A 12,247-nucleotide genomic window follows, 5' to 3' on the forward strand; every position below is an offset into this window, starting at 1 on the left:
GCTTAAGCCCCCCACTGGATGCCCTTGCCTGAGTCCTTCTCTTCTCACAAGCCAGAAGCCACCTGGGAGCAAGGATGGAGTAGCTCCGTCATGAGATGTGAGCACCACGCCCAGTAAGAGCAGACGCTTAACAAACTCAAGGTGTCTTAAAGAATCTAATAAATAAATTTAAAAATGAAGGAATGAATCGCAGAGCTTTGAAGGGTTAACTGTTACAGCCTCTTAAGAAACTTTGAGACAACATAAACAAACTTATGAACAAACCATTAGTGACATTCTACAGGTTCACTGTCCGGGTGGAAACACATTTAGACTCTTGATTCTACAATCAGGGTGAGCTTATTTGGTAAGTCAGTCCCCTGCCAATACATGTCCCCTGCCTGCACAGATGCAGGAGGACCAGTTCTGACCTGTTGCCCCCGGAGGAGGTCAAAGAACCCCCATGGCTTCTGGCATTCATGTGCAATTGGGAGTTCACATAGAATCATCTAGGCGGCTTTGAAAACATCCAGACGCTTGGACCCCTTCTTTACCCACAGAATCAGAATTCCTGGGCTGTGGCCCACATACAGGATGGTTCAAGAAACTCCCCAGGTGATGCTGACTCAAACTCCTGGCCTATGGGGCCAGAAATCCAGAATGTCAGTCTCTTCTTCATTTACACTGTCGATTCTGGAGGTATCTAAGCCATTCCCTTGTGTAGGGGTGCAGGAAAGCCCAGGTGGGAGAGGAGGCCTGCAGCGTCTGGGAGTCTTCTAAAAGCAAGTGCCTGCCACACACTGGCCCCAGATGGGGCAGCCTCCGGCTCCAGGTTCAGACCCAATGTGGTTTCACTGATTTGGATGAAGTTGCCTCCTAACCTCTGCCCTGGGCTATTGAGGACCCCAGGGGAGTGCTTCCTAGCACCTTCTCATTGCAGGTTTGAGAGAAGCAGCTACCGGGTTTCCTTTTGACCATCCTCTGGAGGTAAGAGGCAGAGAGTAGTGCTAACTTTGCACAGAAAAGCTTGTGGCTTGAGTGAACAAATAAGAAATGATCAGCACCAGAAATGAGCGTTTAGAATGAAATCCCAATGTTGGCTGGGTGCGGGCTGGCTGGGATAACTCCATCAATTCTATTGATTCCTTTCAAGTCACCAGTGCTTCATAACCCCACCAAGAAGGCCCGAGAGAAAAAGAATCGTGTGGCTGCCCATTAGAAAGTTTAAAGCACGAAGCAAGCGTCTGCAGAGGCCCAGTTAGCTTCCTGCAAGCTGCAGCTCCAAATTGGCGTCGCCCCAGTCATTTCTGTCCCTCCGGAGTGTGAAGTCAGAAAAGCGCAGGCTCCACTCAGGATCACAGAGATGAAGAAAAGAGCCTCGGAGGTAGCAACGTCTTATTCAGACTCAACATGGTGTCTTTCCAGGTCAGAGGCAGCAGAGAGAAAAAGACTAAGGGAATAGTCTTTTTGTAAGCAAACAGCCGCTTTCACTGCTCCTGGCGCGCCCCTAAGAACCTTCTCTGAGAGAGTGGTGGCCCACCTCCGTGGCAGCAAGGCTGACTGCATTTGGCATTCATGAAAACTCTAACAATGGGGGCATTCACCCTGGAAAGTCTGGAAAGAGAAATACTGACATTCACAAAGAAACAGGGGTGAAATACCCGATGGACATAAATGCCCATCTTTGAGCCTAGAGTTCCTGATGTTATTGCCTCAAGTGTTGAGTTTACAGCAGGCCTTCTCAGAGCCTTCATGTGCTAATATATCACTTATGAATCTCCACGAGGATCACAGTGTCTACAGTGTCCCAAGCTTATTCGTTGAGTGAGTCCCCTGCCATTACATGTCCCGTGCCTGTACAAATGCAGGAGGACCAGCTCTGACCTGATGGCCCCCAGAGGAGGCCACTCAACGAACCCCCATTGCTTCTGGCATTCATTTGCAATTAGGAGTTCACATAGAATCATCTAGGGGGCTTTGAAAACATCCAGATGCTTGGAGCTCTTCTCTACCCACGGAATCAGAATTCCTGGGCTGCGGCCCACACACAGCGTGGTTCAAGAAACTCCACAGGTGCCGACTCAAACTCCTGGCTGGAAACAAGGGCTCCTCAGATAAAGTCCAGATACTTCAGAAGGGCAATGCTAAGGCTTTCAATAACTCCTTCATAATTTCACGAAAGCCTCCATGAGCAGCTTCAGGTACCAGGAACTGCTGGTGAGGAAGCGGCCCCTAGTCTGCCTCCTGGCATGACCTTTTCTAAAACCAGACGTCTAGCTCCCAACAATGTCTTGGGCATTCCTGTCCATGTGTCTCTGCTTATCCCTGTCCCCCATCCCAAAGTTCTTCTCTCTCCATCCACGGGGATCCTGCTCATCCTTCCAGATTGGGGTGAAATGCTACAGTCTTTAAGCTAGTGTCTCCAAGTCCCCTCTCTCTGGTCCTCAGTTCATCCATTTGAACCTCCGGGGAGCCTTTCCACTTTCTACCCTGTATCCTGCAAGCATTAGCCAAATGGCCAGAGTTCATGTGAATAAAACAGTTCCGAGTCACATGTCTGAGGAGTATGAATCTCAAAGAGGGTCAAATGGCACACAGGTTCCCAAAGTTATTTGGCCATCTAACCATTTCCCCATCCTTCTGTTATTGCTGCTGCTGATTTGTTTTTCCCTGAGCATCTCAAGGGACCCTAATTGGGAAACGCTGCTTTCTCATTATTTCCTTCATTCTTTCACTCAACACACGCTCCAGGAATATCAGCAAAGTGCCAGGCATCATGCTAGGCACCCTCACATAGTTTGTCTCAGGAGCTTTGCTGAAATAACTTGAGAAGTGCAGCTGTAGCTTATCTATGGACCTATCCCTCCCGTGCTGTCCACAGCAGGTCCCCTATTAATCCGTATTGATGAGAACTTAAGCCAGTGACCAGTCTGGTCTGTGGGGACCTATAAAAACAACTCCTGTGACATGGCAGAATGTAAATCACAGCCTGGCACAGGATTCCAAGCATTTGGGAGGGCAGATGGTCTCCTTCACCATGGAATCAGGAAAGAAAAAGTTTAACGGGAAATCCACACACAGGAAGAACATGGTTCTGAGGACACAGTGCATGATTTAAAAAAATGCTCAGCTGGTGAGCTGGCAGAACGACTCTCAGATCACCAGGTTCCTCATAACATTATGCTGAAAGGCACAGGGTTTTAATTAAGAAAAATGTAGCAGAAACTGACAGCTAGATGGCAATGGAAGGAGGAGGCCCAGATGCAGAAGCATGAGGTGGGTCCTGTGGCCAGGCATGAGCTGTGGAGAGGCATGAGCTGGGTCCTGTGGCCAGGCAAATCTGTGGCTCCTGCTGAACTGTGAGAAGCACAGTGGTGGGGCGGGGTGAATGTGCTCCCTGACCAAGATGTAAAGCACCTGCCAGAAGATGGGTAACTGACAACATGAAGCCCAAAGTCCCCAGGGCAAGTCAGTTTTGGCTCCAGGGCTGGCACATCCTCTACCATTCAGCAGCCAGGGTGCCAGGAGCAGATCCTCTCCAACACAGGTAGTCACGTGTGGGCCGGTGGTGGCACTCAGAACACCTGAAGCTCTTGCCAAGTCTACGTCCATGGATTGGTCAAACACAGGCCAAAACCCTGAGTGGGAAGTAGGAGACAGGGGAGCTTTAGGGAAAGCAGCAATCCATTTACTCCCTCCCCTATCAAATAAAAGGCACTGAGCCTCTGCTGTGTACCAGGACACGAGCAAAAACAATTGCAGTCCCTGCTTTCATGAAACGTACAGAGTAAGTGAATAAAGGAAAATTATTCACACACATAAAGGAAAATTATGATGTGCCTTGGAAGGGGTACCACCGGGTGGGGAAGATGTTCCTAAGTAATGACACATAAGCTGATGTCTGAAGATGAAATCAGAATTCCAGTAGAGGGAACAAATGCAGAGTCCTAGGAGGAAAGGAGTCTGGGGTATAAGGAGAACTAAAAAGAGGCCAGTGAGGTGGGCATGGAGGGAACAGGGCATCACTGGCATGACAAGGGTTTGGAGGGACTCAGTGATCATGGAAGGACTTTGCCTCCATCCCTTAAAGCAAGAGGCAGCAACTCGATCAGATGTGTTCTGAAAAGATCACAAAGTGGACAACAGCCTGGAGGGCCCAGGGCATGCTGGAGTGTGGAGTGTTACCTTATAAATGTTAACAAGGACCCTCAGACCAACAAAGATCAAGAGCAGGCTGGAGAGAGATTTGGGTGGCAAAATCGGCTGAACTCCATGATGGACTGCATTGCTGGAGGGCAGGGGAGGTAACAAGGACCCAGGAGGATCTCAGCTCCTCAAAAGGTGAACCTTCTCTAGAGCTTGGGTTCTGCATGGCCTCTTTTGGAGGGGGAGCAGGCTGCAGAAGGGTAAGTTTCTCAGACACAGGAAGGGCTTTGTTACATGGGCCCCAGCCTGATTCCCTTTCTTTTCTTTCAGCAGTTTATGAACAATTTAGTGAACCCTTACAGGAAACAGGGGAAAGAGCACAGGATTATGGAGTCTGGAAAACTAGGTCCAGCCCAGCCTCGGGAATCTGAGTACCTGGTTTAACATTACTCAGGGATCAGGACAGAGGTTAGTAACACAACCACCCCATCAGCCACTTGTGGGGGCCAAATGGGAGGTCGATGCAAGAGCTCTGGAAATCATAACTCATCGCCTAGATTTGGGTGGTGGCTTTAAAGACTCTGAGCCTGAGGCCCCAGTCCTGCCTACTCAGCCGGCACCTGCTATCTTTTCTGGGACAGGAAGAGACCACTTGGCAGTCAGTGTGAAGCGCTCAGAGACAAGAGTGCTCAGCTTTTGATTGCCCTGCTCTTTCAGTGATCAAAGGCAGGACTCTCCCCTTTGGATTTTAAACCTCTGGTGCGATTACACTCATCCCAGCTAGAAAACCTGGCAGAGGGTCAGGACAGGCCAATGCTCGCAGGGAGTTGGTTCTTCCCTTCCTCTTAGGCTGCAGCTGTGTCTGGAAGACCCATCATTTTAGGGTACATCTGTGCTGTTGCAGCCAGCAGCTGGAGTTTTAGTACACTCTGCTAAGAAGTCAGTTAGCACCTGCTGATGCCACTTATTCTTTAAGAGAGTGTCCGTTTACTGTCAGAAGTGGCAGCATAATGCCATGGTTAAAAAGACCGACACTGGAGCCTTCGCCCGGGTTCAAATGCCTTTCCTTTCTATCTACAAGCCTCACTTTCCTTATTGGTAAGTGGTACCAATGCCTCCTAAGGTACAGGGATGAAATACAACAGTGCACAAAAAAAATCATTACCTGCTATTTGTGCATGTGTCCACGTCTATACATACATGCAGGCTGGCAAGAAAGTATTCACTTATTACTTCATTCAACCAGTATCACCTACACGCTATGCACTGTTCTGTGCATTGGAAATGAACAGATGAACTACAGCTTCATCCCTGGAAAATGCATAATCTTTGGGCAGACACAGACAAGCAGAGAGACTGCCATGGTAATGTGTTCACAGGTGCTCTGCAGGGATTCCGGGGACCTCAGAGGAACGCAGCTAACCCAGCACTGGGTACACAGGGGCATGTATGCAGAGGGGCTCTGGGGGGCTTCCTGGGGAGGTGAGAACAGAGTCCAGCCCAGAAGTGAACTGAAGAAAGAAGGGCATTCCAGGGAGAAACAGCAGCAAACAAGAGATTGCCTGATGCATTCCAGGAAATGTACAGAGCTGGAGGGAGAAGGCACATGGATATGCGGCTGCAGAAGAGACCCTTGTCACGTCCATCAAGGCCTCTCAGGGCAAGAGATGCCGGAGACAACTTACAATGAAGCACAAAACTGTGGAGGTGATATTTAATACACTGTCTGATGGTGATACTGTACATTTGTCTATTACAGTCCCTGAACTTCTTCCCTCCAGGTGTAGCCTCTCATAAGCAATTCTGCAAACTCTGAGCATTTGCTAGATTCAGCACACTAGGTGCAGCCTTGTCCACACACAGCTTACCAAGTAGGAAAGGGGAGGACAGGACACAAGAGGATGAACGTGAGGTGTGTAAAAAACAGGCCATCCAAAATGCAAGATCAGGGAGGAGCAGAGCCAGAGCCACGTCTTAAAGGAAAAGTTATTTGGTGGCACAGATGAGAAGTAAAAATGTGCCTTGGCTTGGCAGGCCCCCATATCGGGGACATACTGGAGTGTAACAAACCCAAGTATTTGTTCATCTGCTTTCTGCATGGTAAGATGGTTATGGGGCTGTTGCTATAAGATGGAGACTTCTAGGCTGACCTGGAGCAAGACTATGGGCTTTCCATTTCTTAGCTTTGGATAAGGGTTGCAAACCCAATTGATGGCTGACTGTTGGAAGCAGACGTCTGAAGCCCGCTTTTTCTAGGGGAATGCTCTGAAAATCGAACCATAGACTCTAACCCCCATATCACCAGAGCTTGGTTTCTTCACCTATAGACAGGAATAAACAGTGATATTGACCTTACACAGTTCTGGTAAAGACTAAACCAGACACCACATGTGAAAGCTGAGAGGAGTTAAGTGATGTGGCCAAGCCTGCATGATTAAGAAGTGACTGAGCAGGCTGGGCGCGGTGGCTCAAGCCTGTAATCCCAGCACTTTGGGAGGCCGAGACGGGCAGATCACGAGGTCCGGAGATCGAGACCATCCTGGCTAACACGGTGAAACCCCATCTCTACTAAACACATAAAAAATTAGCCAGATGTGGTGGCAGGTGCCTGTAGTCCCAGCTACTCGGGAGGCTGAGGCAGGAGAATGGCGTAAACCCGGGAGGCGGAGCTTCCAGTGAGCTGAGATACGGCCACTGCACTCCAGCCTGGGTGACAGAGCGAGACTCCGTCTCAAAAAAAAAAAAAAAAAAAGAAGTGACTGAGCTGGATTTTAACCCAGGTGGGTCTGCCTCAAAGCAGAGAGCCCCATTTTCTCCCAGGAGCAGGGGAAGACTCTCTAAGTTCCAGAGAAGAGGGGCTGGAAGGGCTCTTCTTGGCGCAATGCCAGCTCTTCTCAGGGGCCTTTGCTGTCTGCAGAGCACAGCAGGGGACACAGATTGATGGCCAAAGAAGAAACACATTTGCAAGCTCAGACAAAATGGATGAGAAATTGCAACATAGAGGTTTTAGGAGCAATGTCAATTCTATGTATACATGCAATGCTGTTCAGCTTATTTACATCCACAAATGTGTAACACACTGCATGTATAGCACTGCATTTGAAGCGTGGGTTTCCCAGGATGCAAATTGGATGAAGGGTTTTGGAATGCCAGGGAGCACTGCATGGTGCTTTTGGTGGAAAAGCTCATATAGCAAAAACATGTGTCTCACATGGAGAAATAAATCATGTAAACGACTGTGGCCCCACTTCATGCACTGGCATGTATAAAATGTGTTTATTAGCATAATAGCTCACTTCACTGTATTTTGGCTCTTAAGGAGTCTTGTAGAAACACTTTCTTCCTTTCCTGTTGGGACATCATGTTAGTCCATTATGGACCAATTGCATCTGGGAATTGTTAATTCTAAATTAAAATCAGTAACCATCAGAAGCGAAGCCTGTGTGTATACAGATTACAGTTTGTAATCAATATGGCCTCGCAGGTCCCAGACTCGTCTACCTGACTGTGTACTTGTCAGCACAACGGCAGCTCACCCAGAGTGCCTGCTTATCTTGTCATTGCTTTGACCTTGCCTATTGCAACCTAGGAGAATATAAGCTCCAGAATATAAATCGCTTTAGTCTAGGCTGTGCTCAGCATCTAGTAGGGTCTCAGTAACTACCAATGGATAAAACAAATGAGTTAACGAGCAACTGAATCATGACCCAAGAATGCTGAAGCCATGGTAGGCCTCAAGACTCGGCTCAGCTCTGCCGCTGACCCTTCCCTCACCCGCAACTCATGGCCCAGGAGCGGTGGGCTTCTCTCTGTCTCTTTGCTGCATTTCTGTAACCACCTGTATTGCTTGTTATTGCGGTTCTCAAAACACTGGGCTGCCTTTGCTGACTTACAGGCCTGATCCTATGTGGGATGGTGAGTTCTCTGATGGCATCATTATATCTTTTTCATCTTTTTATTCCCAGAGATGAAAGATAAGTGATTACTAGTGCAGCTTTTACAATCAGAGCCCTTGGGAAACAGGGTCATTATCCTGAGATGGGGAGCGACTTGGAAATGCTGTAGTCACGCAGGGCCAGGATGTCCTTTGAAAGCCACACTTTCATACCTGCCCAATTTATTCCTAGGGGTCTAGTTACCAGGACACTTTCTATGGATGGCTGTTCTATTAGGGGAGTCGCAGGCATCACTCTCCTACTATTAGGGGAGTCGCAGGCACCTTCCTTATCTAGGGGCTGCTGGAAGTGAGCCTATTTTATTAAGCACACATGCATGGGGACGGGGGCATTCCAAGCCAAGGCAACCCTAGAGGACACAGATTGGCTGGCCTTCTCATCTACCAATGCATTCTGGAACTTAAATTTTATGGATGATTCCAAATTACAGCATTGGTAGAAACCATTGTGGAACACGGGGCCAGACATCACATTAGGATATTAAAATTGTCCCTCTTCAGAAATAACACAAGTTCTTCAGATTCCTCATGGACTAACAGGTACGATTAACAGACAGTCTTCTGTAGCAGTGCTTTCATTTTCGAGACAGCACTGGCAGTGAGGAATTGTGTTATTACAGTTTTACATTCGTGGAAAAGAAGCAGGGGGGAGTTAATGATTGCAGGGCTGGTGAGGAACAGAACAGGGGGCTGAGCACAAAGCAGTTCAAGCTTCTCTCCACGAATGTCTAGCATCTCCATAGAAGGCACACGTTGTTACACAGAAGTTTAGTAAACAGACTTTGACTGCTAGGAAATGTCTAAAGCACAGGAGGACTGCATGTGCCACTGCGGAAGTCTGATCCGGCTGAGTGCCTCATTTCTGCACAGAGGGGACTGGCCATCTCCCTTCTGCATCCCAGCTTCCCTGGGAAGTAGTGCCTCACCTTGCTCCTGGCTGCATGAGCCCACTCATTTCTAAAATCCAGCAGGACTTCAGGGGAGCTGAGTAAGGAGTCGTGTGCATTAAGGAACCCCACACATACCTCGCCTGATGGTCGCTGAGCAGCTTCTGAGACTGCCAGGCTACATTGAGCTCCTCGTCATTTTCCTCATCTTTAAAGGATTGTGCTGAAGATGGAAACAACTTGGGGGGTGGGGGGGCTCTCATTCTCATTCTGCATCACTGTTTGTGCTTCACCAGTTTTTCAGAAAAGTTGCACATTTTTCTTTAAAAAACGATAGCAAGAGCTTTGCTGCATTCTAAAGTGTGACTGTGTCATTAAGACTGGGTTAATATTTCTTTCTTCAGGAAAACATCTCTCATCTTTAGTGGAGGCAATGAAAGGACAAAGTGAATCTACAGAAATGTACTTTGGAGTTGGCTTTATTTATTTATTTAGAGATAGAGTCTCGCTCTGTCACCCAGGCTGGAGTGCAGTGGTGCAATCTCGGCTCACTGCAACCTCTGGTGAGCTTGAACCCAGGACCAAGTGATTCTCCTGCCTCAGCCTCCCGAGTAGCTGGGATTACAGGCACATGCCACCAACCCCGGCTAATTTTTGTATTTTAGTAGAGATGGGGTTTCACCATGGTGGGCAGGCTAGTCTCAGACTCCTGACCTCAAGTGGTTCACCTGCCTTGGCTTCCCAAAGGGCCGGGATTATAGGCGTGAGCCATCGCGCCAGGCTGGAGGTGGCTTTTTAAAGAATGCTGATATCAGGCAAAGGAAGCCAACTTCAAAAGTCCTTTATTGCTTCCAGGGGCTTGTAGGTGGCCTGAAAGAATTCAAAAAAGCTTCACAGAATATTTTGCTTCCTTCTAAAGACATTTACATTTATTAAATGTCAGGTCCTATATTAACCACTGGGTCCCTTTAACAAATGGTAGCTACTTCATTTTTGTTTTTATTAAGCAAGTCAGGTTATTTACTTCTCAGGAATAAGTTAAGTACCTGGTTGGTAGAGGCCAGCGATGCAGGCCAATATTATTCTGTCTCCACCAAGTCCCCAAGCACCCCAGTCCTGGGTGCCACCCCTTCACTCATCACCCCCATCCCAATCCCCCTACTGTTCTGAGTAGAGGCAGACGAGGCCACCTTTACCTCTCAGCTGCTGGAAACAGGAGGCACTGCTGTCTGGCTCCAGGGGGTGCCTCAGGACCCCATTGCTGGGCTTGGGCCTCTCGTATTCTCTTTCGGGGAGCATGGCCTGCTCGCTTTCCATGGCGGGGTCTGAGTGCGGGGGCAGGGACTGTGGAAACCCAAACATCAAGAGGGAAGAGAAGAAGAGTAAGGCACCGCAGAGCAGAAAGCCACCCCACCAGGCTCCGATCCAGCGGGGGTCATCCGGAGTGATGTCCAGGTTACCTGCAAATGGAAAGAGCACAGCTTAGTGGAGAAAAGAAGGCTGCACCACTGGGGATTTTACTGAGAATCTGACTCAGTTGAATAGAGAGGGCAAAGGCTCTAGAAATGACCTGGGGTTGGGAACAGTGGCTGCCAGGCTACGAAGCCTATTGTTGCACATCAGCGGTTCTGTTTCTCTCAAAGCCGAAGGCTGATCACATTCCCTCCTTAATTTTCTTGTCTACCCTGTGTTTATATCAGTCTAAACAAAAACAGTGAGAAGCCAGACATTCTCTGAATTTAGGCTAAAACTGACTGGCTTGGCAGAGCTGCCAAGGTGTGCTCAAAGAAACACAAGGGAGTGTTTATTGTTCAGAGGTAGATTTTCATCAGGTATATTCACTCTTGGCTTCCAAAAAGCAGCTCATATGAGATCCCACTCAAAGCCCCACTCACTGTCTTAAATTAGGTTCACAGCTCGTAAGCGGAGGCACACAATAGGGTTTTACAGTATGGCCTCTGAAGCCAGGCTGCCTGGGTTGAAGTCCTACCCCTTGCTCTCTGTGTGATCCTAGGCCAGTGGTTTGAACTCTCTATGCCTCAGTTTACTGATCTATATAACATCTATGATGATGGTAGTACTTAGTGGGAAGATTAAATGACCACACCAGACATAAAATGCTCAGAAGAGTACCTGGCACATGCTGGGGCATCCAGATGATGGTAGCCTGTTATTTATGGCGAGGGTCCTTTGTTTCCATGCTACTAGTGGAGAGGTTAATGCCAACCTTGTTGGTGGCCTGTGGCTTGGCACCAGCTCTCTAATACAAAGCTTTGCAGCCGCCTCATGTGCTTAAAGGTGCTATGCATGTGGTTTGGTGGCCCTGTACCACTATTTCTTTGATTTTGCCAGCTAAGTCACAAGAACATAAACTTCAGCTTACCCTTTGGTACAGTTTTTTTTCTTTCTCTCTCTTTACAACTGCCTTGCACAGCACGGCTCCCAGGCGAGCTGCTTAGAAATGTCTCTTTGACAACAAACCATGCCCCTGGAACACGGAAGGAGAACTGGGGAGATCTGGGCAATGGTGTATGAAGTAGGACCAACAGGGTTGCAGGCCTGGACCAGATGGATGGACAGGTCTGGGAAGAGTAATGACCGCAGACGCCAGATGAACACTTCAGCATTCATAAAATGCTCTCCCTGAAGACTCCTCAGCTAGCATTAATGATAATGCCAGTCATCATTTATTGAGGGTTTCCTCTGCACCAGGCATTATGCAGAGCACATTCTTAACTGTTCCAGCCAGCCTTCCCCATAACTCTACAAGGCAGGACTTTTATTATCTCTATTTTTCTATAGATGGAGAAACTGAGGCTTAGAAAGGTTAGGTTCCTTACCCAGGTTCATGGGGCTGAAGGACGGAACACAGGTATACACACGCCAAGGTCCACACTCTCACCTTTCTGTTCCACTGCCCCTCTTCAATGTCTGGACTTTGTTTTGGGCTCCCTATAGGGCCTGAGGTGAATGATCAATTCCTGCTCTTTGTGCCATGAGCCTAAGGCCGCCAGCTCTTCCAGCAGGTAGCAAGTGGCCTTTAGAACACTGGTTAGTCACTGTCCTGGAGACGCTGACATATACTCAGCAGCAATAACAGCACTACGATGGACCAGATGTTTCTGCATAGTTACAAGCTGGAGAGGGGACAGTGTAAGCTTTGAGAACTTGGGGTCAAATCCCATCTCTGCCACTTACTAGCACGTGATACTGGGCAGATTACTTGCGAATCCCAGCTCTGCCACTTACTAGCATGTGATACTGGGCAGGATACTTACCC

The 12,247-nt window shown here is 48.3% G+C and overlaps 1 protein-coding gene across 3 annotated transcripts in view; it reads right to left on the bottom strand.

Moving 5' to 3' along the window:
• SLCO3A1 (solute carrier organic anion transporter family member 3A1) overlaps positions 1 to 12,247 on the bottom strand; it is a 316,038-nt gene that overhangs the window by 54,345 nt on the left and 249,446 nt on the right. For all 3 annotated transcript variants that reach the window (XM_007990478.3, XM_007990477.3, XM_007990479.3), the window contains exon 4: positions 10,164 to 10,427. In XM_007990478.3, coding sequence (XP_007988669.1) covers positions 10,164 to 10,427 — 264 coding nt within the window. The remainder of the gene's footprint in view (positions 1 to 10,163; positions 10,428 to 12,247) is intronic.

The sequence above is a fragment of the Chlorocebus sabaeus genome, chromosome 29 (genome assembly GCF_047675955.1).
Source record: "Chlorocebus sabaeus isolate Y175 chromosome 29, mChlSab1.0.hap1, whole genome shotgun sequence".
NCBI lineage: Eukaryota > Metazoa > Chordata > Mammalia > Primates > Cercopithecidae > Chlorocebus > Chlorocebus sabaeus.